At 38.3% G+C, this 27,517-nt stretch overlaps 1 protein-coding gene and 1 non-coding gene across 3 annotated transcripts; one reads left to right on the forward strand and one right to left on the reverse strand.

Annotated features, from left to right (window-relative positions):
- Positions 1-2,982: 2,982 nt before the first annotated feature.
- On the reverse strand, positions 2,983-3,055 carry trnat-ugu (transfer RNA threonine (anticodon UGU)). The gene has a single exon. It is a non-coding gene; the product is annotated as a tRNA-Thr (tRNA).
- Positions 3,056-3,409: 354 nt separating this feature from the next.
- Positions 3,410-27,384, forward strand: LOC114659470 (deoxynucleotidyltransferase terminal-interacting protein 1). Of its 2 annotated transcripts, XM_028811979.2 has the most exons (13): positions 3,410-3,617; positions 9,887-9,957; positions 17,374-17,470; positions 17,668-17,766; positions 17,894-17,962; positions 18,206-18,262; positions 18,944-19,005; positions 19,138-19,183; positions 19,267-19,325; positions 19,404-19,464; positions 19,763-19,834; positions 22,880-22,935; positions 23,040-27,384. In XM_028811979.2, the coding sequence occupies exons 1-13, from the start codon at positions 3,537-3,539 to the stop codon at positions 23,146-23,148; spliced, it is 939 nt and encodes a 312-aa protein (XP_028667812.1). In that variant the 5' UTR covers positions 3,410-3,536; the 3' UTR covers positions 23,149-27,384. The 2 variants fall into 2 exon arrangements, with proteins under 2 accessions (XP_028667812.1, XP_028667813.1); XM_028811980.2 differs by lacking the exon at positions 18,206-18,262.
- Positions 27,385-27,517: the final 133 nt, after the last annotated feature.

The following is a 27,517-nucleotide window of genomic DNA, read 5'->3' on the forward strand; positions in this document are numbered from 1 at the left end:
GTAGGTTTGTAATGGTTTGCTTTCACAACTTCCCGTTCTAGTTAATGAGGATTATAATAAATAATAAGCATTTTACTTACATAGGACCTTTTATAAGTTCAGAGCACTGAACAGGTATTCAGAAGAGTAAAAGCACAGTAGTAACGAATAAATAATAGTAAATAACCTAGTGTTTGTATTTAAGTGAAAACATTTGGCGAATAAAACATTTAAATTGACATTAATGTTCAATGAAAGTAATTTGCTTGAATTAGGGAAAAATAAACATTATTTGTAAACGTTTTAAATTAAATATTTACATGCTTGCCATAAAAATAATTTAATGTATTTTTGTAAATAGTACGAGCCCACTGTTTCAGGGACAGCTTCTGTTCACAGGTCATATGGATACTGAACAGTAAATCATGTTTGTGTGCATGTGTCAATAAATATACGTACATACCGTATATATTTATTATTGTTATCAACAGCTCTGAGAAGACAAGCAGCACAAATGAAATCATTCTTTGTAGTAAACGTATACGATAGTAAACTTGAACCTGGCATGTTTATAATCATATAACGGCTATATATACAGCATATTTCGAAAATTTACAAAAGATTGCAATTGCATTTCCCTAAACAACCAAATTCAAGATAAACCGTATCTACATAGCATACATCTGCTACTATTATCATATAATAGCTTAAACGTTTAAATAAAAATGTATAATTTCCTAACAATTTTATATGAACAAATTGGCATAATAAGGTTCAGTTGAATACTGAAAATGTGAATTTCCCCCTGGGATTAATAAAGTATCTATCTATCTATCTATCTATCTATCTATCTATCTATCTAATACTTTGGTACAAAGGAGGCACCGATATTTTAGAAAATAACGATAACAGTAAAATATGAAATAAAATATCTATGAATTATATATTAATAATATATAATCATCTAATTATTTCACTAAACTATTTTGATTCAATATTTGTATATATACAGTTGCGATATAATAAACGTGTGTGTAAATATATAACAATTGCATATTATACAACAAATTAATAAAAGAAGTACGCTTAAAGACATCAACGAACAATCGTCATGAAACTAGTAGGTTTAAATACAGTATATCACTTTATAATTTAAAACAGAAATAAGAATCAGGAAATACCTAAAGAGCAATAGTACGCGTGAAATTGACGGAAGGACGGAGGATTGTGGGATTGGTCAGTAAATGTAGGTAGAGATGCGGACTGTGATTGGCCAGAAGTATCAATTCTTGTCAGGAACTTGTAGCGGAAAATTATCTGATTGGTTCTCGCTACCAAGAATTACCACGACTCCCAGCTGCTCGGAGGACCTGTATAGCGGCGGCGATTCTTGAGAGACGATCTACCGGAAATTATCTCAAGGATATGGGTTCGAACCCCGCTCATGGCACATACTGAATGGAAGAATTATTTCTAAAATATTTTTTTAAAAAAAACTTTCTCTTCAACGAACGATGGTTTGAATCCTGTATTACAGATGCAGTTATTTATTTTTCTTTTTTGATTAAAAAAACTGTTTAATGAATGATTGACTTGTCAAGGAACACATACACAAACACGCATAGTTAAAATCACATCACAACTGCCTGCCCATTATATTGAATCATATAATCATAATTATAACAAATAATAATGCATTTCACTTACTTATATAAAACCTTTATCATGGTCTGATGCACGGATAATCAAGAGGGGTATAATAAAAATGAAATTACAATAAGAATGAATAAATAATAGTGCACAGCCTTGTGTTTGTATGTATTTATAAAATTTGGGAAGTAATATATTCTAGTTGATGCTGACATTTAATTAATTTGAAGTAGGTAAAATAAATATTTGGAAATATTGCAAAGGGAAATGTTTATATACTTATAGTAAACAGTACGCACACCATTTAGTTAATTATATATATATATATATATATATATATATATATATATATATATATATATATATATATATATATATATATATATATATATATAATATGCTGTTCTACAGCACGATTAGAATCGAGTTTTAAAGGTGTAGGTCTATTTTATAAGCATATTTTTAACATCAATGTTAATATAGAGTATAACTATAATTATTATTATTCTGTATTAGCATTGATATGAACGATTTGTGAAATTAGTGTTAAGTATAAAAAATGAAACTATGATTATACAATTCAATGTTTATTATATTTATACATTATTATATCTGTCTTTACACGTTTTGCACACATATTTAATAAATGTAATAAACTGCACCAAGAATGTTTAAAAAAATCATTCAAAAATATGTACGTGAATGTAAATATATCTGTACAAACCGACACTCGTGAGTAACATTTTTAGAAAGTTTAAAATGAAACGCAAATCGCAAAGCGTCTGTGTGCGTACTCGAACAAGCTTTTGCAGAAGACATTAACTGACAAGAGGCTGGCCCGCCCTTTCCGAGTTTTGGTAGCCAACACAAGCCGTGATTCGCCAATTCTTGGTAGCCGACCGAGCCGTCATTGGCCAATTCTTGGTAGCCGATACGGGCTGCGATTGGCCCGAGCTTTCAATTCTTGGTAGAATTTTGGTAGCAGAAAGCGATCTGATTGGTTTTCGCTACCAAGAATTACCTCGACTCATGGCTGCTCGGGGGAGCCCAGGGCCAAGCAAATTTGGTTTTATGTATTTCGGAAAGATTTTGAGTATGTTATGTATATGGTGGTAACTTTTTTTATTTCACGTTATAAGTTCCATGTGTTTTGCAAACGTTTTTTAATTGTTTAATCGAATAAGGCGTTTAAACAAAATTGAACCTTTTAATTACGGCTTCAAGTAGGCGACCGATGATTTCCGATGTTTTCCAGGGTCTTTTTTTATACATTAAGCACGTAGTTGTATTTCAAGTGTGGTAATTAAGATAATTACTTGAACATGTTAAAAAGAAGTTTTGAAAATTTTGGTGAGGCCCCAGCGAGATTTGAACTCGCGACCCCTGGTTTACAAGACCAGTGCTCTAACCCCTGAGCTATGGAGCCCGTGTTACAATATTAGTTTTTATTATCATATAAAAATATAAAGCATATGGCAGGAACACTAAATCATTAAAATTTATGTGTAAAATCATAGATATATTACAATAACAACGATTCATACTAAAAATCATTATGCATATACTATATTTCATTTTCTCTATTATGTAGAAAAATCTGCTTTATGAGCAACGTCTAACGTGCGCAGGTGTTACACCACTGAACAAAAAGAGGTTTTAGACGTGCCATTTATTGGACGTTCATATACATTTTAAAAGTACGAGCTCCGATGAGAAATGGCGACGCTTGTCTATAACCCCTCCCTCAAAAGATGCTCCCGGGAAGCATTGTACGCATGCGTGCACAGTGTTGCTGTGAGCGGTCCTAAGGTGGTTTTGTGCGAATCCCATTCGACAACTTCCGTAACAGTGGAGTATTGGCTGTTGAGGCACTGCTAGGGAGCTTGGCTATTTAGCGGACAGCAATAATGGGAGCTCACAGAAGTGATGAAAGAGGTAACTGGCTACAGGAGGATCCTGCAGAGCAGCACCAGCACCAGTTATCTTTGGTAAGAGCCAACGTGTTTTTAAGGCCTCGACAATAAGCCGGGAGGTGGGGTGACAGTCGAGGGCGCCGCGAGGACTGCACAAAGTGAGGATAATAGGCGCATCAGAAAGCCGTAGTTCCGGAAGTAGCACGACTATGGCTGGTATCAGGGAACAGAAACGGCAGCTGCAGGGGCAGTTTATGTTTCTCATATACTCCTTGCATATTCGGTTCCTTTTCCTGTACTGGTTCATCGTTTCTGTTTAAGTGGTTTTGGTTACCCCAAAAATATTCTTGTTAACATTTGTTCTGGTGTTGTTTCTAAATTAACTGGGGATGTTTGATTGTGCTGTATTTTATTGATGGTTTCTCATGCATAGTCTTCACAGCGCTATATAAAATAAACATCGATTGACAGAGGATGTGTGCGGTTTTCATGGCGAGATACAGCTTTGTGTTGATGCTCACGGCGGTATGAAACTTGCAATAAATTACAGAGCAGTTTCGTCACAAAATCTCCCTTTTAGGTAACATCGGAACGAACGCGATGTAATCAGAAGCTCAAGGTCCGTGGCTTGCAGAGCTTTTAATGTATGAGATTAATACAATGGTGGAAACAGTGATTTTTTTTATTAAAAGCAATACAATTAGTTTCCATATTTTTTAATTAAAGATGCCAAATCATTTGGAGTAATCCTTGCTTAAATTACCGTTTTTTCAAAATAAAATCAGTTGACGTTAATCCTGTAAAGAATTAGGTTTTACTTTATAGCATTGCAGATCATTTTCACATTTGATACAGAAGGTTGTGCTATGAAATAGATGGAATGTACCGTGTCCTTTGTCTGTTTATTTATCCAACAATCTAGCTTCTCCTATATAATAACACGCTACTTTATGTGTGTGTGTAGTCTCTCTGACAATCTGATCGCTCAGTTTGGCTTTGGTGGCTTTTTGGTAGGGATGATGACACAATACGTTAGGTGGTGTGAAGTTCAATTCTTGATTACGACTTTTTTGTTTGTTTGTACAAAACATAGTTTAATGTGTTGTTTTTCAGTGACAACAAAGTGAATAACTTACTGAGCAATGTTGGGTTGCTAAGTACTAAGAAGGCATAACCTGAGTCGCAGTCACAGAAATGTGAATTATGATTTCACACTGGGTAATGGGGGGCCGTCTACCCATTGTTGCTGGTCAAAAAGCAGACAGGAGGCATCCAAGGCACCTTGAAATGACATAGTTTTACAGGAAGGTGATTCTGCTCGGTACTTGTAATATTTCTATTGCACTATTCTATTTTATTGAAAATTATTTGTGTTCTGTTCTGTGTATTGTAATTACCCCCTTTTTTGATGTCTACTGCCCACCCAAGCTACCTGGAAATTTTGGTCTCTCTCTGAATTGCCTTTTCCATCAATTTTTTTCTTTTTCCCTATAAGGGCTTTTTTTGGGGGGGGGTTCTCCTTGTCTTCTTAGAGAGTCAAGGCTGGGGGGGGGGGGGCTGTCAAAAGGCAGGACCTATTAAAGCCCATTGCGGCACCTCTTGTGTGATTTTGGGCTATACAAAAATAAATTGCATTGACAGAGAGGAAGCACCAGGCAAGAGATTTTCAGACACACGAGAATACCGAGGAAAGTCGTGGGAGGAATGCTGATGGTTCCCAAAGCACACCATTACAGAGCATTTTGCAAAGTAGACAGGGATATGATTCAAAGCAACAAGTGAATAAAATGAAATACAAGATTATTAAACCTGGCAAGGAAGATGGCCAGAGTCTCTAGCAGAATTGTGGCAAGTTCTCCAAGAGGCTTGGAACAGCTGACCATGTGAATATCTTCAGAAGCTGCATGCAAGTGGACCTAAGGGAAGGCAAAGGGTGGTCACACCCTTACTTCACTTTCTAGGTTGTAGCATTTTTGCGCACATGCCTAAGACTTTCACATAGTTGTGTGTGTTTGTATTTTTTATATGTATATCAAAGAGCATATACCTTTTTAATTTAGTCATGTCATTTTCCAATCCACTATATCCTAACACAGTTTTTTATTATTGTAAAGTGTTCTAAGGAGACATGCAAGTAACAATCCCGTTGTACTATTTACACATAATAATAAGCTTGACTTGACATTCTTTGCATGTTTTATAATCAGATGATGGCCCATGTGATGTACATAGCAGCACTTGAAGCTGCACAGAGGAGAGAAACCAAGTGCACCCCAGGACTTAAGGACACGTCCTACTCTGACAGACGCAGAGAATTACACTTGTGTAGTCCTTATGCCATCAGGCTTGTAAATAAAACCCATCCACTTCCCTTACCCTCAAGCTAGCTTGTATCTGGAGGATGGAAGATCTTCTTGAGAACATATACCTGCAGAGCTTACACTGAATCATTTCTTTATTTGCATGTGCGGTCTTATTTCTGTTGGATTTTTTTTTTTGCTTTTTTTGCACCTGATGTGTTTTTGTTTATTGCTGGAGGACCCAGAGAATAAGATTTTCATGGTAGTGAGTACATATGACAATAAAGTTGAAGCTGAGCAGAGGAGACTGCATGGGGACCTAATCCAGGTATTTAAAATCCTCAAAGGCAATGATAAAGTAGACCCAGCCACATTCTTTCAACTGAAGGATGAATCTTGTAAATCGAGGACATCAGTAGAAATTTAGGGGAAGTGCATTTAAAACTGAAGCCAGGAAGCACTTCATTACGCAAAGAGTCGTGAGACTCTTAAACAAACTGCTGAGACATGGACTTGAAGCAAAAACCTTGACAACCTTCAAGAAAAATCTGGATGATATATTGGAACAGCTAAGCTATTAGCTAAACAGATGGTCTTGATGGGACTGAATGGTCTCCTCTCATATGTGAAATTTCTTCTGTTCAATGCTGTGGAGTCCTGGTGGGTGGGTTAAAGGCATTTTAACAGAGGCTTGCAGAATCAACAGGCACAATTATTGGATGCACATTGGAGCCACTGGAGGTTGGTAGCGTAGGAAAGGATGAAGAAAAAAACTAATGGCCATTATAAATAATGCTCTGCATATCTTCTCTCTGACTGTAACTGCTTTTTCTTTTTCTTGAACCATATCAGAAGTATAATTTGACTTTGGAAAGAATTTTGTGTGGTTTGTGGATCTTTGAGGAAGGGGTTTTGTTGTTTTAATATCTTTGAGCTTGTGTAATACCTAAATTTGCCTTTGAGGACCTATAAAGTAAGTAAAGGGTTAAACAGTAAAATGAAGCAAAAAAAAAAAAAACACAGCTTAGTGCTAATTTTAAATGCTCTCACCATGAAAGTGATGAGGATAAAGGTAAAACTGTAAATATGTTAGCATACAAATGGCACTGCCTTCAGACACCTGCTTGTCTGAGTTATGGGACAGCAGTGTGGCACGTCATCCTATAAGGTGAAGCTAGCTGTGCACACCCGGTGGGTGGTTGATCAGGAGGAGCAAGACACAACCTCAAAGTGACAATCGTTTAGATAAAAGTATGAAATATTTTTTAGCAGAACTTTCACCTGAAGACTATAATGATAATACATAAATTGTGTGAAGTAGAATCTAAAAATAGGTCAAAGCGCCAGAACACAGGTTGCTAGGTGTGGTGGCTGATGCAAAGGTACACAATGGTACAGCAGATGCCAACATCCACACTCCTTTTTATTTCCCCTGCATCTCTCATTACGGGACTGTGGTGTACAGCAGTGCTCCGCAACCTTTTCTCACCTACGACACACCAAATTTCTTCCTAGAATTCCGCGGCACATCAAAAGCCAAAATATATAGCAGTGGCGTAGCTAGGGCGGGGAGGTGTGGCGGTCCGCTTCGAGCGCCAGCTATTTAGGGGCGTCCAAACTACGGTAGTTCCCTTTTTTTTTTTTGTTCCTTGAAGAGGCGCAAAAAAAAATTTCTTTCAGCTTTGGGGCGTCAAATTTTTCACCGCCCCGGGTCAACATGATCTCCAGCTAAGCCACTGATATATAGATATTAATTTAATACACAAATTTTACAATAAATTTTCATTTTTTATTAAGTATACATTTATTTTAAGTATACATATATTTTAAGTATACATATATTTACTTTTATGCAATCTTAATAATTATTATAACATAATGACTGATTAATGTGATACCTGCGCCTGTTTCAATGAACACAAAAGTTTTATATTCGGCTCAATATTTGACAGCGCAACCCGAAGTTCTTGGTCAAGATCTTTTAAGCATGACCGCTTATCATTTTTTAATTAACACAAGAGTTGTTTGTCTTTTTTGGCGTAACTGGGATGGTTTGAATTTAGATGGCGATTTAGTTTACTGGGTGCCATTGCCTCGTTTGATAGCTGATCACCGCAAATGATGCATTGTGGCTTTGGAGCCGTTTCGTCACCACACCACGAGAATCCATATCGAATGTAGTCTTCGTTGTACTTCCTTTTTACAATCTTCTTTGTTTTTTTTTTTTGCAACACTTGTGCTGGGTTCTTCATCATCTGTAAGTGAAGACGAATCTTTTCCATGTAAAAATTTATCCATATTTAAAGGGGTATAAAACTAAATATGAATCACACGAAGAACGTTAATCATACACAATTCAGCAACACAACTAATAGTAATGAACGATAACTACTGTCGCAAGACGAGTGAATGCGACGTAGCACGACTAATACGTCGGCTTGAATTGAATCTAGGTGAGGGCATGGAGCGATCTGCCTATCAAAGAATACTACGGAGTTGTCTGGCGACTACGTAAGGCCTACGTCGTAGGTGTCAGGCACCAGGCGATGGGATTTATTATTTCAGAGAAATGACACATAACATTATGAAACCTTTAAAAGGCTATTTACGCGAATATTTCATTGCACGTATTCTCGTTATTGTGTTTCTAAGGAGGACTGTTGAAATATTATTTAGTTAGAAAACTGTCTAATTTGACCGCGTCACACCTGTATCTGCTCAAGGCACACCAGTGTGCCGTGGCACACCGGTTGCGGAGCACTGGTGTACAGTAATCCCTCCTCCATCGCGAGGGTTGCGTTCCAGAGCCACCCGCGAAATAAGAAAATCCGCGAAGTAGAAACCATATGTTTATATGGTTATTTTTATATTGTCATGCTTGGGTCACAGATTTGCGCAGAAACACAGGAGGTTGTAGAGAGACAGGAACGTTATTCAAACACTGCAAACAAACATTTGTCTCTTTTTCAAAAGTTTAAACTGTGCTCCATGACAAGACAGAGATGACAGTTCCGTCTCACAATTAAAAGAATGCAAACATATCTTCCTCTTCAAAGGAGTGCGAGTCAGGAGCAGAGCATGTCAGAGAGAGAGAGAGAGAGACAAAAGCAAACAAATCAATAGGGCTGTTTGGCTTTTAAGTATGCGAAGCACCGCGGCACAAAGCTGTTGAAGGCGGCAGCTCACACCCCCTCTGTCAGGAGCAGAGAGAGAGAGAGAGAGAGAGAGAGAGACAGATAAAAACAAACAGTGAAAAATCAATACGTGCCCTTTGAGCTTTTAAGTATGCGAAGCACCGTGCAGCATGTCGCTTCAGGAAGCAGCTTGCACAGAAGGTAGCAACGTGAAGATAATCTTTCAGCATTTTTAGACGAGCGTCCGTATAGTCTAGGTTTGCGAACAGCCCCCCTGCTCAATCCCCCTACGTCAGGATCAGAGAAACTCGGCGCAAGAGAGGGAGAAAAGTAAGTTGGGTAGCTTCTCAGCCATCTGCCAATAGCGTCCCTTGTATGAAATCAACTGGGCAAACCAACTGAGGAAGTATGTACAAGAAATTAAAAGATCCATTGTCCGCAGAAATCCGCGAACCAGCAAAAAATCCGCGATATATATTTAAATATGCTTACATATAAAATCTGCGATGGAGTGAAGCCGCGAAAGGCGAAGCACGATATAGCGAGGGATTACTGTAGTTAGTGTAGCGCAGCAAAAGGCAGGCAATAAGAAGGGCTGAGGAGGAGTCTAAAGTAGTCCATGATAAATGGAAAATGATGTTACAATGTGACGTTCTCATTCTGGAATTTGATAACATTGAATTTGAGGATCATGGGAGAGGCCGGTAAAACTTGAAGTTCGGGAAGTCTGGTTAATGTTTTCAGTGAGCGAATCATCTGTAGTTGGTATGCTAAGATGATGGCTCCTACAAGTTTTATTGAAATTTTGGCATAGCCAATATATAAACTTGGGAAGCACCTGGCACTGGGGAGTCCATGAAGCCTTCTGTTGACACTTTTTCATTTTCCTGTTTTTTGTTTCTTTTTATAGAACCCATGGAACATCATGATCAAGCACAGACAGGTTCATCGAAGGGGAAGGCGATCTCAAATGGCAGTAAGGTAAGATCAGATTTGTAACTTTCATAAATGCAGTTACGTACGTAGTACATAAGGTTAATACTTGAGGTCATCAAGGCAAAAAAAAAAAAAAAGTAAATCTGTTACTTAATGGCTGTTCTTAATCATGGTTTTACTTGTGTCCTACTGCTGTTTATGTTTTCATTGTTATATTTATTGCTCTATCACACCTCTGATTCACATCTCTTAGTGCTTCTAGGAAATAAGAAAGAGCACTCTTGTGACACACTGGTAGACAGTTTACTGTACTTAAACAGAACAAACAAAGTGTTACTCATTGGGTTTTTGTCACATTTTCTACTTAAGAGAATTTTAATAACTTTTTAAATCTGGAATGGTTAACTTAAAAGTATATACGGATAAAAGACAGGCAGTGTGGCTTACTGGTTAAGGCTTTGTATTTGGAAACTGGTTACAGTTTATTTAGATAAGCTAACACCAACTAAACTCTCCCTATATTGTCTCACTATTGAAGAGCTTTGATCCATTTCTCCTTGATAAACTGCTTTAATTTGGTTTTTGAACATGAATGGATCTTTTCAATACTTCTAGAACATGTATATTGAATTCAAGCCCAGACAGTGTCTTGATTATTCTGCAGTATTAAATATATTTTCTTTGAACTTACTGGTATGAGAGTATTGTCCTGCTTTATGATGCAGTGCCAGTTCAGGTTTTGCAGCCTACCTGATGTTCTCCTATGACAGCATTAAACGCAAGGAAAGAAACATCCCTGATTGGCATAGCAGTCCATTGCAGAGGTACACAGTGCACACAAACTGATACAGAAGCCGTTTAGAGTTGTCAATGATCCTGACATGCAACTTTAGGATGTGGCAGGAAAGCCCACACTGACACAGGGAGCAAACACAACACAGGCACCACCAAACCCCACTAAACATTCTGCATTTATATATATAGTCATATGAAAAAGTTTGGGAACCCCTCTTAATTCTTTGGATTTTTGTTTATCATTGGCTGAGCTTTCAAAGTAGCAACTTCCTTTTAATATATGACATGCCGTATGGAAACAGTAGTATTTCAGCAGTGACATTAAGTTTATTGGATTAACAGAAAATATGCAATATGCATCATAACAAAATTAGACAGGTGCATAAATTTGGGCACCCCAACAGAGATATTACATCAGTACTTAGTTGAGCCTCCTTTTTGCAAATATAACAGCCTCTAGACGCCTCCTGTAGCCTTTGATGAGTGTCTGGATTCTGGATGGAGGTATTTTTGACCATTCTTCCATACAAAATCTCTCCAGTTCAGTTAAATTTGATGTCTGCTGAGTACAGACAGCCTGCTTCAAATCATCCCATAGATTTTCGATGATATTCAAGTCAGAGGATTGTGACGGCCATTCCAGAACATTGTACTTCTCCTCTGCATGAATGCCTTTGTAGATTTCGAACTGTGTTTTGGGTCATTGTCTTGTTGGAACATCCAACCCCCGCTTAATTTCAAGTTTGTGACTGATGCTTGAACATTATCCTGAAGAATTTGTTGATATTGGGTTGAATTCATCCAACCCTCGACTTTAACAAGGACCCCAGTCCCTGAACTAGCCACACAGCCCCCCAGCATGATGGAACCTCCACCAAATTTGACAGCAGGTAGCAGGTGTTTTTCTTGGAATGCGGTGTTCTTCTTCCGCCATGCAAAGCGCTTTTTGTTATGACCAAATAACTCAATTTTTGTCTCATCAGCCCAAAGCAATTTGTTCCAAAATGAATCTGGCTTGTCTAAATGAGCACTGGCATACAACAAGTGACTCTGTTAGTGGCATGAGTGCAGAAAGGGCTTCTTTCTCATCACCCAGCCATACAGATGTTCTTTGTGCAAAATGCACTGAATTGTAGAATGATGTACAGATACACCATCTGCAGCAAGATGTTCTTGCAGGTCTTTGGAGATGATCTGTGGGTTGTCTGTAACCATTCTCACAATCCTGTGCATATGCCACTCCTGAATTTTTCTTGGCCTGCCAGACCTGCTGGGTTTAACAGCAACTGTGCCTGTGGCCTTCAATTTCCTGATTCCATTCCATACAGTTTAAACCTCTGAGATCACTTTTTGTAGCCTTCCCCTAAAGCATGAGACTGAAGAATCTTTGTTTTCAGATCTTTTGAGAGTTGCTTTGTGGATCCCATGCTGTCACTCACTCTTCAGAGGAGAGTCAAAGGGAAGCACATCTTGCAACTGAGCACCTTAAATACCTTTTCTCATGATTTTCTATTAATTTCAAGGCTTAACAAGCTAATCCAACCATTTTGGTGTTGCAAGTAATCAGTAATGCAGTAAGCAGCTACATGCATTCAAATCAACAAAATTACAAGGGGACCCACATTTTTGTACAGCCAGTTTTTCACATTTGATTTAATTTCATACAACTAAATACTGCTTGACTAAAAATCTTTGTTCGGAAAATACCCCAGTACTCAGATGTTCCTAGGAAATAAAAGACATCTTTTTTGTTGAAAGTAGACTCAATTATTATGCAGGCTGAGAGGGGTTCCCAAACTTTTTCATATGTCTATGTGTATATATATATATATATATATATATATAATACTGTATATAGTACTGTGCAAAAGTTTTAGGCAGGTGTGAAAAAATGCTGTAAACAAAGAATGCTTTCAGAGATATAATGATTGTTTATTGTTATCAATTTACAAAATGCAAAGTGAGCGAACAAAAGAAAAATCTAAATCAAATCAATTTTTGGTGTTACTACTTTTTGCCTTCAAACCAGAATCAATTCTCATAGGTACACTTGCACAAAGTCAGAGATTTTGTAGGATTATAGTCAGTATGTATACTACTATAGTAGTATGATCAACCAATTATACCAAACAGGTGCTAATGATCATCAGTGTCACACATAGGTTGAAACACAGTCATTAACTGAAACAGAAACAACTGTGTAGGAGGCTTAAAACTGGGTGAGGAACAGCCAAACTCTGCTACCAAGGTGAGGTTGTGGAAGACAGTTTCATGTCATGGCAAGATTGAGCACAGCAACAAGACACAAAGTAGTTATACTGCATCAGCAAGGTCTCTCCCAGACAAAGATTTCAAAGCAGACTGGGGTTTCAAGATGAGCTGTTCAAGCTCTTTTGAAGAAGCACAAAGAAACGGGCAACGTTGAGGATCATAGATGCAGTGGTCGGCCAAGGAAACTTATTGCAGCAGATGAAAGACACATCAAGCTTATTACCCTTCAAAATCGGAAGATGTCCAGCAGTGCCATCAGCTCAGAACTGGCAGAAACCAGTGGGACCCAGGTACACCCATCTACTGTCCGGAGAAGTCTGGCCAGAAGTGGTCTTCATGGAAGAGTTGCAGCCAAAAAGCCATACCTCCGATGTAGAAACAAGGCCAAGCGACTCAAGTATGCACGAAAACGTAGGAACTTGGGTGCAGAAAAATGGCAGCAGGTGCTCTGGACTGATGAGTCAAAATTTGAAATATTTGGCTGTAGCAGAAGGCAGTTTGTTCGACGAAGGGCTGGAGAGCGGTACAATAATGAGTGTCTGCAGGCATCAGTGAAGCATGGTGGAGGTTCCTTGAACGTTTGGGGCTGCATTTCTGCAAATGGAGTTGGAGATTTGGTCAGGATTAATGGTGTTCTCAATGCTGAGAAATACAGGCAGATACTTATCCATCATGCAATACCATCAGGGAGGCGTATGATTGGCCCCAAATTTATTCTGCAGCAGGACAATGACCCCAAACATACAGCTAAAGTCATTTAGAACTATCTTCAGCATAAAGAAGAACAAGAAGTCCTGGAAGTGATGGTATGGCCCCCACAGAGCCCTGATCTCAACATCATCGAGTGTGTCTGGGATTACATGAAGAGACAGAAGGATGTGAGGAAGCCTACATCCACAGAAGATCTGTGGTTAGTTCTCCAAGATGTTTGGAACAACCTACCAGTTGAGTTCCTTCAAAAACTGTGTGCAAGTGTACCTAGAGGAATTGATGCTGTTTTGAAGGCAAAGGGTGGTCACACCAAATATTGATTTGATTTAGATTTCTCTTTTGTTCATTCACTGCATTTTGTTGATTGGTGAAAAGAAATGATTAACACTTTCATTTTTGAAAGCATTCTTTGTTTACAGCATTTCTTCACACCTGCCTAAAACTTTTGCACAGTACTAATATATATATATATATATGTATATATAGATATAGATATATAGATATATATAAAATGTGTGTATGAACTGTATATGTGTGTGTTTGCTACTACTATATAACATGTTTATTTGTATACAGTATAGGTTGGTTTATGTCTGGTTATGTGCATTCAAAGAAAAAAAATAATTCCATAAGGAAGTCCATATAAAAGAAGCTTTCCAGCATGATTCTGAGAATAGATTGAAAATGACAAATTGTTTCTTTCATACAAATGTAAAGCAGTAGACAGCAAAACCTTTCAGTTTGCTGTTCATTTGGGTATGGTAGATTGCTCCACCCATTGTACTTTCTGTTACCAGCTCATGCCAATCCTGAAATATAATGCTACACTTCCAATATGGGAGATGCTTTAGGCCATAGAGCCAAAACTCCGTTTTTGGCTAATTGGACCACAAAGTTCTATTCTTATGGAAGCTCCTATGCCTTTTTTTTTTTTTTTTTTTTTTGCAGTTTCTAGACAGGAATGCATATGACCTTTTTCAAATATGGCTTCTTTCTCCACCAGTTAGTTTTGCTTGAATGCTATGCTGGGAGACAGCTTACTCTTTTAATATTCTGTATCCTCACTTTCCTGACAACTAGAATTTTCAATGCCTATTAAATAGTTTTTAATTCCCACCTGACCTCTGTCTGTCAACAGCTCTTTTCCACAGTTTTTGGGAAAGCTTTTTTGCCTTCACACTGATTTGTGTACAATGATTTCCCAGTGTGATCGCATATTGACAAGTAAATTTAACCTAATGAAGGTGGGTGATATGGTTAAGTGCATATTCGTGGCTTTACATCAAGAGACTACAAATTTTTATAGCAGAAGGTTGAGCCAGTGACTTTTTAAAAATAGTAAGTTGTAAGTAGTGCTGGGCGGTATACCGGTTCATACCGAAAACCGTTTTTTATTTTTTTTATGATATGGATTTTTCTTATACCGCAACACCTGTTTAAATTGCCTAAACGACGTTCGGAACATGGCGCAGCGGGAAACTGTTCAAGTGGGGACCTTTTTCACTGCTACACTACCAAATAGTGGGTGGTAGCATAGGTATGCCGCACGGTGAAAATGGACAGAGAGCATTCTGAAACTGAACTAAAAGTTGAACATGATGAACAGAAGAACTTTTGCCGAAAAAAAGGAGTCACGTCCGTCGCCTGGAGATACTTTAGTTTTAAAAGATCAGATGTGTAAATACTGTTTCTATACTACTGGATAATACTGCAAGCTAAGTTGTACTTGTTTTTGTACTTGCTAGTGTATGTTTTGCTTGTATTCATCCTGTGCTGACGACTCGTTCAGAGATGGGCGCAACTCTGAATGGATGGCATAATTAAACATGTATAACGAAGATATTTTTAAAGTTCTGAACACTCCGTTGGCTAAGTTAATAACTAGTTTTAATCTCACAAAGACGTTTATCGTGTGGTGATTGGTAATGTGGAGAAAGAAAAAGGAAAGATAGGAACTGGGGTTTAGGTAGAGAGCAGGAATATCATGAAGTGAATGGATTCTGTGCGGTGATTGCTGCAGGCGCCTGCTCTTAGTGCGGAGGAAGTCAGTTTAAGAAGCGTAGTGATTAACGACTGGGTTGGGAAACACTTAACACAAAGTATTTGATGTGCTGCATTAACTTGTGACGGGGTTTGAGAAAATCTAGTAAATTAGACATTGATTTTAGGATGAAGTTTAGTTTACAACATTCTACTTTAATTATAAAATAAACTATGAGAATAAAGTGGAAATGTCGACTTTAATCTTGACATAGTCAACATGTCGAATTTATTCTCGACATATAGTTTGTTTTTTTCTTCACAGTGGCCCTAATGTGCTTCCATAGGGCTATACCACAAACAGCATTATAAATGCAAGTTGCAGTTTTTATTATTTATGCATATAGCTTAGCTTGAAGCAAGGTCCATATTAATGCAGTTTGCCTAAATGATGGTACAGTTGGTAAAGATGTCATCACCAAGTTGCACTTGTTTTATTTTATTGTAATTTGGTGAATACTGTGTAATGCACCTGGGCTTGAAGCTTTGAAGTAATGGTGCAGCTATCAGTAATACTATTATGTATTTTATTGTTATTATTTATTAGTTTAAATATTATGCAGTTTAATGATGGTAAAATTGTTTAAAAAGTCACTTTAACGTGTCAGTGGACAGAGATTGTTAACATTAACAGAAAGTGTAGTTGGTTTACAAAAAATATTTACTATTTATTCCTTTTCTAAGACATGTTCAGTGCAATCCAACTTTTGACAAACACCTCTGGATATTTTACTAAGTCTAAATGCCTCTTTGGATGGTTAAAAATATGGTGTCAAAATCATAGTTTAAGCTTTTGCAAAATTTGTTCAATTAAAGGTTCTATATTTGACTGCATCTGTCATGCAATGTGCTTCCTTCTCTTTAGTGCCACCCCCTTGAAAAGTATCGCTTTATGGGGCTATGCAAACCTGGATTAATACTTGTGTGCACATTAAAATGTCTTTTTGTACGATATACAATTCTCATAACAGTCTAATAGGTTATTCTTAGCCAGTCTACTGCAGTAATTGCAGTGGAAAATGTGGTTAACATCCACTCATTCATGAGGAAAAAAATACCGTAGAATACAGTGAAACCGGGATAATTTAGAAAAATACCGTGATATAGAATTTTTGTCATACCGCCCACCTCTAGTTGTAAGCACGTAAGTAAATTTCAAAGTGGCATTATATTGTTTTTAATGTATAATAAAAGTTGTTGTGGTCCATCTAAATGTCAAGAATGCTTTATTAAACATAAAAAATAAATATAAAATTCACTTATAATATCTTTAGGTTGTAGTACAGGCAGTAGTGGTAACAGTCTGCACTCACTACATATAAAATGGTCTAGTTATAGTTTTAATAAGAAGTTTTTATAAATTGTAATTTGTCCTTCTCACTGGCCTGCTCATTTAAGGAATGTTTGCGGTATATTTATACATTCACAGTTTACAAGCAGGAGAGGATTTTTCAATCTGTTTTGTTGGCCAGTATTTCATGGTTCATCAGTTTCAGTAAAGAGATTGGTCAGTGACCTTGACGAGCAGAAACGCTGCTTTGATTTTTTATTTTCAATGCACTTACCTATATCTTATATATATATATATTCAAGTGTGCAATTATATTTTCATTTGAATAAAGATTTCTTTTCCTGTGTGTTCAGTTTCACAGACCCTTCCATCTCCATGGATTTACTTAGGTCAGTACTGCAGCCCAGCATTAATGAAGACATTCAGGCTGTCATTAGCAAATACATGAAGGTGAGAATAGCTAAAGATCAATGGCCACTTCATTGCCTGCTGCTGTGATGTGATGTGGCAAAAACATGCTTACTAACATCTGTGTGCATTCAGAAATATTTAGTACAACTAACTGCAGGTGTACTTAAGTCACGACTATTGTCATAATTCTGAAAAGAACGGTGCCCTAACAGTTGACATTTGTCACGTTGTCACAGTTTTTTCAGAAAGCAGCCAGCAATGTGAAGGAGAATGTGGGTGATGAGGTGCAGGCTGACCAACTGATACGGGACACTTGTAGGAGCTGCCTGGAACACGTGAGTAGCTATTTGATGTACTCAATTCTCGGAATTTCTTAGGGTCACCATACACTAAAGAAATAACATCTCAGGGTTGACTGAGATTTTTCAGAGCTCATTTAATATAAGGATTTTTTTCTCTCAGGCAAAACAGCTTTATCCAGACAGTGACAAACCCAGTGTGAAGCCTCCCATTGATGGCCTGGTGATGAAGGTAAGGAATCCAGTTCAAATTTCTTTATAGCAGTCATTTTAATTTTTTTTTTTTTATTATTTAATTAAAGGGTACCTTCAGCACAAAGCTGATTCAAGTTTCCAGCCATTCAAAGCCTCTCAAAATTTCGATCAAACTCTAGACACTGATTTTTCTACCATTTTAACCTGTTCTTTTTAAATATTTGAGGACATTTTACTTTATTTTTAGACTCTAGCGTATTCTTTTCTTTCTAATATACAGCGTAGCAAACAGATTGATGAGGAATCCAGTCAGAGAGGAAGTCCCATTCAAAAAAAGGTAATATTGGGAGATTTGTAACACCAGGGCGAAAGGTCCACAAAACACTTTAAACAGGATGAGCTGTGTGGCCCATTCTTGTGCAATCTAGTTGCATGCATTTTAATTAAACTGCATGGCACTTGTTCTGCCCCACATGCTGTTACTGTTATTTGTCGAGCTGTGCTCCCCCTTTGTCTTGTCATTTATTAACACACCTGTCAGTCACGTCCCACACTCACAGAGGTGTTATAAATGTCTATGAAACTCACGTAAAACATGTAGGCCCCATAATAAACATTTCAATACAATACACCCCATGTGTCTCACGTAGGCACCCCTTTATCTCTTGTTTCGATCACGTCCAAAGCGTGTCTTTAAGGTATGTCTTTGTCTTGATCTGACCGTGGAATTCACTCGCCTTGCAAGTGTCTTTTAAAGCTTTATTGTTTAATGTATACTGTCTGCTATGTATTGCTTTGTAAATCATTATTTATTGTCTTTGGTTCTATACCTGTATGTTTTTCTTTTGTATATATTTAATTTTAGGAGGTATGTCCAGTAAAAGCCTTCAGGAAAGCTCACCCTTGTCATTTTTATGTGGATGTGCCGAGTTGTTTAAGCTCTCTGCGGCACGTTGCACGGACAGTGTGGAGTAAGGCAGAAAAGCACTTATTAAATAAAGCTATGATTTTCTTTTAGAGGAAAGGTCGTCCACCTGGACCAGTCATCAGTTTTGATCGTGTTGCGCCTGTGGGATTCTTGTGAGTTATTCTATTTCAGCTGGCTATATAATTATCTTATGTAGAATGGGACTATGTAACCAGTCTGTCTCTGCCTCATTCTGAGTTCAGACTATCACGTTATTGCTTATGTGTTTCTGTTTTAATCTGTAGGTCAAAGCCAAAGGTAGTTGAGCCTCTGAAGAGGGATGGACCGAAGGTAGGGCCTTGTTTCTTGGTCTACGTACTCGGCAGAATCATAGAACCTCTTAAGTAAACTGTTTGTTTTTTCTTTTTTAAAAGTGGGATCCAACCAGGTTAAGTGAGAACACCACCTTTGTGCTTGGCTCCCGTGCAAATAAGTAAGGACAACAATCAGCAGGGTATAACGATGATTGCATGTGTAGTCATCTAAGACTTCTGTCACTTGTTTGTTTTAGGGCTCTTGGAATGGGTGGTACAAGAGGCAGGATTTATATCAAACATGCAGATCTATTTAAGGTAAGCGTCTTCTTAACCTTTTTGGCCTTTGCTTTTTTCAGCTTTCACTGTTGTTCTGAAGTGACTTTGTGGTTAGTGGAAAGCATTTTGTGGCAGCTTTAGGAAGTGATTGCATCCAATTTTATTTTAAGTGTGATTGGCTAAGACAGCAACAAATGATGATGAATGTCAAACAAACATGGCTGACTGTCTACCTCTTTGTCCCTGTTAGTCAGTTTCACTTTCATTAAATACAGTTTTGCAAAGTGAACCAGGGGAATTTTTGTTCCGTTTGACAGTTTTAGTTTTTTAATTGCAGTATGCAGCAGACCCTCAAGATAAGCACTGGCTGGCAGAAAGGCAACACATGAGGGCTACAGGGGGCAAGATGGTAAGTAGGCCTCATTTTCTGTTAAACAGAATTAGTGGCAAGAATACTCGGCATTAAAAGAGAATCTGGTATTTTATCAAGTCAAAGTTTTTTTGTTTTTTTTTTCCTTTTCCACAGTCATTGTATATATTTGCCACATAAAATATATGATCAAGTGAAAAATACAGGAGACTAGAATAAATTTTAAAAATATCTTGTCTGTTGTTGCAGCGTACAATGGGGCTTAAAGGACACCAGTCAGCTAGTTTTTACAATTTTAATTTTGACATTCACCACACTAGCCTTACTAGTCTTTGTGCATAATGTACATGTGAGCCTGCAGTTGCTTGTATCTCTCTATTATAAAAAAAAATTTTGGCAGGGAGACCAGGGAGACGAGATGTGATCTTCTTGGAAGACAATTTGACGTCCCGCGAGAGACACTTTAACATCATGTGAGACAGAAGGATGGTTTCTGTACAGGCTTTTAAATGATCGACGCGCAGCACGACAAACAGAACACGCACCTCAGCAGCAGGAGAACAAAGCCAGCAGCTGATCCGTCCGCATCTCCTTAGTGTGCGTTTGGCTCCCTCCCCTTCACAACACGAGCGGGAGAGACGCGAAGTGGCAGGAGTGTAGCGCGTCTCCATGGGGGGTTGAGCGAAGCGAACGAGACATGATCATCTCGGAGAGACACTTTGACGATACACAAGACTAGACATAACATCCTTAGGAAGCAAAACCCGTGAGGCGGTGACTTTTGCATGTCACGCCCTACTTACAAACAATTTAAAACAAGTTCACAGGCATCTAACCTAGCAGTTGTTGGAATGCTTTTAGCAGACACACTTCATGTGCTCCCAACTCATAAAACCATGACAAGCAACAAGCAGAACATGCAGCAAGCCTGCAGCAAGCCAGCAGATGATCCGAACACATCTCCTTAGCGTACGTTCAGCCCCCCTTGCCCTCACAATGCGAGTGGCAGAGACGCGAAGTGGCAAAAGGACAGCTGCTGTACAGGCTTTTAAATGATCGATGCAAAGCGCGACAAGCAGAACACGCAACTCACCAGCAGCAGCAGAAAGCCAGCAGTTGATCCATCCACATCTCCACAAAGTGAAAATAATGCATACTGTATGTAACAATTCCCATGAAAATAACAATCTCTTTAAATTGTTTATCCGGTAAACCAATCCCGGGGGTGGGCGAAGCGAACAGGGGGCAGAGCCCCCTAGTATTTATTAAATATATAAAAATGTGATGCCATAATATTAGTGTAGAGAAGAGCGTTGATTCATGCACATGTGCCAGTTCCTCTCATGACTGGAGTTGGGATCTGTGGATTTCATTGGTCACTTCAGCCATCAGTTACCTCTCCCTTCTGGAACTGACAGCAAATTCAAAAGTGTCATCACTTGTCAGTGGCCCATTCTGTGGATTTCACTGGTCATCTGTCACTGAGACCCCTGTGTTGGCGATAGGCAGCTTACTTCTAAGAAGCTATGATAAAACTAGTTTTCTAATTTGCTTTCCTTTACACAAGGATGTCTCATAAATGTGGAAGGCATGTTTTCTTAAATTGAATGTGGACATTTTAAGGCTTTTCTATCACCTGTGGAGTCCTTCACCTTTAAGCCCAGTTGTAAACTGCAAGAACGGACATTTTTAAAATTTATAAAAAGTAGGGAGCTTTGCCCCCTGCTCACTTCGCTCGCCAACCCCCCTGCCTACGCTACACGCTAGCCTCTTTGTGGTTTTGTCGCTCGGGTATGGGGATGTGGTTGTACAGTTTAAACAGATTTTTATTTTCATGGGAATTGTTATATATGCATAATAACTATTTTACATTACATCGAGTAATTAACCATATTTAAAAAAGAGTAAAATGTAATAATTTGAAAGTAAATTATGTTTCATGTTGCGTTAGAGTTATTTGTTGTGTAATACGATTTCATTCTGTTTGGCTTTGAAATTTACATGCAAATACTTTGTAAACTTACACTTTTACTGTAAATCTTCAGTTAAAATTATTTTTTGATTTAACTTTTCTTCGATATCGCATTGAATTTTGATTCTGTTTTCGGACATTCATTGTGACAATGCAACATATAGCTGCCCGTGATTGAGTTTCGTTTCTTTCTCTCTATTAAGTAAAACGACTTTTTCGAATGTTTGGCTCTGAGATTTGTTAATTGTCTTTGCTAAAGCTATTCTAACAGGAAACTGTTAACGTTTTAATACAAATGGCATATCAAGATCTCCTTTGTTGTGTAATGTTATCCCCTGAAGATGTACTACATTACCTTTCCTGGATACATCCTTCTTTCTACAGTAATTCAGCTGGTGGAAGACTGGACGGTGTTAACGGTTGTAGATATTCTTCAGGATATTGTAAGCTGCTGTTTTCGTCTTCCACACCATCACCACCAACTGTTTCAGTGTAGTCTATTGATACACATTTAACCAATCTGCCGTGTAACCGATTTTTGGCGTTAATTCGTTTGACTTCATTGTGGTAGGATTGCACGTGTGCTCATTTTGTCTGTTGATAACCCCTCGTGATAAATTCTTCAATAAGATTTGGACATAACACGTCTTCTTTAATTGGCAACTTAAAGTTAGGAAAACGTTAAAATTTATAAGAGCTGAGAGAGCAGAAACTGTCCGACAAAAGCATTCGCACAAATGAGAGGTGAGATTGCTGTGTGTGTGGTTGAGAGGAGGGAGTGACTTGAAAAAATCTCATGGCCAGAGTCTCAAGTCGTGGGATTTGAAAAAATCTTCCAAAAAGTCTTGTTGCTTCGCAGGATTTTTTTTATATAATAAAGAGAAATGCTTCACTTTAGAACACCATTTTACGTGGCAAATTAATATACACCATGAATGTAAAGAAATACCTCTGACTTGAAAATACTGAACTTATCCTTTAAGTCTTTGTCCGCATACATCCGAGGATGGAAGGCAGTGACTTGAGACTGTAAGTCCCCCAGGTTGAAGGGTTGATTGTAGAGGAGATGTTGCATCTGCCTCCAAATTCATTTTCTCTTACTCTGTTTTCAGGCTTATCTTCTCATTGAGGAGGACGTTCAAGACCTGGCCCAAAGTGATGACTACAGGTAAGCGCTGACAAACTACAGGATGAATTTACCAAGATATGAGCTCTCTTGTGACAGAATGTGAAGAACAACACATCACTCGTGTTTATTTTGTTTAACTTCAGAGACTGCCCAGAGCTGAAGCTTGATGAGCTAAAGCCTTTCAGAGTGCCACTATGGATGATTGAGAAAATGCAGAAGACAATGGACTCCATGAGAACAGAGAAGGACTAGATGTCATGCTATGATCAAAATCAGTTTTTTTTTTGGTGTCATTTTTTGATTCTTTGGACCTGCGGTGGGGATGGCTGAGTGTGCCAAGCTTCTCTTACCTTCAGAACATGTGGGACTCAATTCTGCAGAGCGTGTGCGGTTATTTGTGTGAATTTTTTTTTTTTTTTAACTTTTTCCTATTTCTTTTTTTTTTTGGGAACATTTTGTTCTGTATGTGAAAGTGAGACATGTATTGTAAGTCCTCTTTCAGCCACGACAACAGCTCAGTCACTGCTATGACGGCAGAGTTATCAGCTGGTGGTTCAGGGAGAGGACTTTCAGGACTGGAGCACAGCAATGGGCACTTTGTTTTACTCAGTCAGCAGGCAGTTGTTTGTTTGGCTGTGTGTTTATTGTGAAGCCAATACTTCCTTCCAACCCTGTTTTTTACTTTGTATCATTTCTTCATGGCCCTCTCAATTTTGGTGGAGACTGTTAGTGGGTTTGGCATTCACTAAAAGCAAGAAATAAGCCCAAACAAATGTACATGCTGGTGTTTTAATTACTGGGCTTTTCATACATTAAAATGTAGAGCACTGGAAAAAAGACTATTTTAAACACATGACTGGGACTGCCCACTTCTAGTGTGGAAATACTCTTATTCCTCATAATGACGCTTATTTTTTCTTTAAATTTTAAAAGCTGTAATTTATTAATTGCGTGTTTTCTTTATAATTTATTTAAACAGTTCTACTCTGATTAATTTCCCCTGCTGCGGTGCATTATGTCCTTAAGCCTGCTTAGGTTTCTACCCGTCGTCCGATTGCCGACTCCACATTGAGAGTGGGGTGGTTTCCTAGGATAGATGTAATAGTGTCAGTGTAGCATTTCATTAACAAAGTGTAGTTCTATTATATTTTAAATTACAGTGAATGTGGTGGTGTGGGAGAATTCTGTTCTTAATGCTTCTGCTTGTCCACACAGTGTGGTCCTTTTAAGGTGTCTGTTGCTGGAGTACAGTATGGGTAGATAATGTCATTTGGTTGGGCTGGATGCTGGGCCCAAATCAAAGTAATCCTGCTTCTTTGCTGGACTGGGAGTTGCAGTTCTGCACTGTCCTTGGGTCCAGCTTGCGGGAGGCGGATGAGAAATTGAGCTGGCTATATGCCATTGTACAGAAAGCCATATTGTTCAGTAACAACAAAATAGTGCATGAAAAGAGGTCAGAGTGGAACACTGGGCATCAGTTCTTTGTGGATTTGGCCACAGTAGGAAGTCCAGTACATTGCTTTATTAGTGTTTACAACTGATGGCCAGCGCACACACGTCTTTAGTCAAGATATTGAAGTCACTTACACACTGTTTGTTTTTAGACCATGGTTATGTTTTGAGAATAGTTGTTTATGTTTTGCATAATTATACAACCTCCAGTTAAATTTTGTTTTATACAGTCATATGAAAAAGTTTGTGAACCCCTCTTAATTCTTGGGATTTTTGTTTCTCATTGGCTGAGCTTTCAATGTAGCAACTTCCTTTTAATATCTGACATGCCTTATGGAAACAGTAGTATTTCAGCAGTGACATTAAGTTTATTGGATTAACAGAAAATATGCAATATGCATCATAACAAAATTAGACAGGTGCATAAATGTGGGCACCCCAACAGAGATATGACATCAATACTTAGTTGAGCCTCCTTTTGTAAATCTAACAGTCTCTAGACGCCTCCTGTAGCCTTTGATGAGTGATTGGATTCTGGATGGAGGTATTTTTGACCATTCTTCATACAAAATCTCTCCAGTTCAGTTAAATTTGATGGCTGCCGAGCATGGACAGCCTGCTTCAAATCATCCCATAGATTTTGGATGATATTCAAGTCAGAGGACTGTGACGGCCATTCCAGAACATTGTACTTCATCCTTCTGCATGAATGCCCTTGTAGATTTTGAACTGTGTTTTGGGTCATTGTCTTGTTGGAATATCCAACCCCTGTGTAACTTAAATTTTGTGACTGATGCTTGAACATTATCCTGAAGAATTTGTTAATATTTGGTTGAATTCATCCAACCCTCGACTTTAACAAGGGCCCCAGTCCCTGAACTAGCCACACAGCCCCACAGCATGATGGAACCTCCACCAAATTTGACAGTAGGTAGCAGGTGGTTTTCTTGGAATGCGGTGTTGTTCTTCCGCAATGCAACGCTCTTTTTGTTCTGACTCAAATAACTCCATTTTTATCTCATCAGTCCAAAGCACTTTGTTCCACAATGAATCTGGCTTGTCTAAATGACCATTTGCATACAAGTGACTCTGTTTGTGGCGTGAGTGCAGAAAGGGCTTCTTTCTCATCGCCCTGCCATACAGATGTTCTTTGTGCAAATTGCACTGAATTGTAGAACGATATACAGATACACCATCTGCAGCAAGATGTTCTTGCAGGTCTTTGGAGGTGATCTGTGGGTTGTCTGTAACCATTCTTACAATCCTGCAGATATGCTGCTCCTGAATTTTTCTTGGCCTGCCAGACCTGCTGGGTTTAACAGCAACTGTGCCTGTGGCCTTCCATTTCCTGATTCCATTCCTTACAGTTGAAACTGACAGTTTAAACCTCTGAGATAGCTTTTTGTAGCCTTCCCCTAAACCATGAGACTGAACAATCTTTGTTTTCAGATCTTTTGAGAGTTGCTTTGAGGATCCCATGCTGCTCTTCAGAGGAGAGTCAAAGGGAAGCAGAACTTGCAAATTGACCACCTTAAATACCTTTATATCTCATGATTGGACACACCTGTCTATGAAGTTCAAGGCTTAACGAGCTCATCCAACCAATTTGGTGTTGTAAGTAATCAGCATTGTTACATAGTGACAGGCATTCAAATCAGCAAAATTACAAGGGGATCCACATTTTTGCACAGCCAGTTTTTCACATTTGATTTAATTTCATACAACTATATACTGCTTCACTAAAAATCTTTGTTTGGAAAACACCCCAGTACTCAGATGTTCCTAGGAAATGAAAGACATACCACTGTTATCTTTTTTGTTGAAAGGAGAGAAAATTATTATGCAGGCTGAGAGGGGTTCCCAAACTTTTTCATATGACTGTATATCACCTGTTGGGACCGTGAGGGGCTAAGTAGTACTACAGGTGAAGTGGTCCTGGGTGACCCTGGGAATAAAACATCTCCTGACAGGTCAAAGTAGGAGACAGTACCACATGCCCGTAGGCGCAGCGTGACAGCTTAACAAACCGAGTGTGGCGGAGTGGACTCTGCCCGTTGGACTGTTATCTGTTGCAGTTTGTTTTTTTTTTTTGTTGTCAGTGTCTTTAAATTTTGGCTTATTTTAACATTATCATTCTTTTGAATAATACTAAAGTTAAAGCCTTGTAAAATATTGGATACAAGTTGTACACATTTCACAGCTAATAGTAAGAATCATTACAATAAAATGGTGACTATTTTCATAGACGTGATTCCAATAGTGTGCATTTCACTACCTTTCTGAAATGGCTGACAAAAACAAATGTCGGCCAACTCCTCTAACCCATACACTGCATACGCTAGTCCAGAGGAGAGTGACTGGGCTGATGTCAGGGCTGCAGGGGATGAATTATGAGAAAAAAGATTAAAAGAGCTGAGGCTTTACAGTTCAAGCAAAAGGGAATTAAGAGGTGACAGGATTGAAGTGTGTAAAATTATAAAGGGAATTCGTACAGTGGATCGAGACTGTTATTTTAAGATGAGTTCAGCAAGAATGCGGCAAAACAATCGAAAACTAAGAGTAAATTTCACACTTGCATTAGGAAGTTTTTCTTCACCCAGAGAACCACAGACACTTGGAATACGCGACCAAATAGTGTGACGGTAAGACTTTAGGGACTTTCAAAACTCAATGTTATTTTGGAAGAATTTAGTGAATAGGACTTGTGAGCTTTGTTAGGTTGAATGCCCTGTTCTCGAACATTCTAACATCCTCTGCTCTTTATATTCATGGACAGGTTAGCCAACAGGGTGTAATTTCATATTTTAACATATTCTCTTTTTATTCCCATGCCCAGATCCTTTGTTACGGTGACACATACATATATCCTCCACCCCATTTCTTGTTCTCTTATCCTTGTAAAACTTTGGGAACTTTAAAAACTCAACCCGATATTTTATTTAAAAGAATTCATTGGCAGGGACTGGCGAGCTTTGTTGGGCTGAATGGCCTGTTCTCGTCCAGATTCTTCTAACGTTTGCACTTGTGACTGCAGAACCCCAACCCCGCGCCCCCCCCCAAACACTAACACGTATTCTTTGTGTTTAAAATTTGCGAAACAAAAGTCCAAGTTTAAAACAAACAAAAAAAAAAAACTTGCAGTGTTAACATCAAGAAAGTTAGTGTCCAT

This window comes from Erpetoichthys calabaricus, chromosome 10 (assembly GCF_900747795.2).
Source record: "Erpetoichthys calabaricus chromosome 10, fErpCal1.3, whole genome shotgun sequence".
Taxonomy (NCBI): domain Eukaryota; kingdom Metazoa; phylum Chordata; class Cladistia; order Polypteriformes; family Polypteridae; genus Erpetoichthys; species Erpetoichthys calabaricus.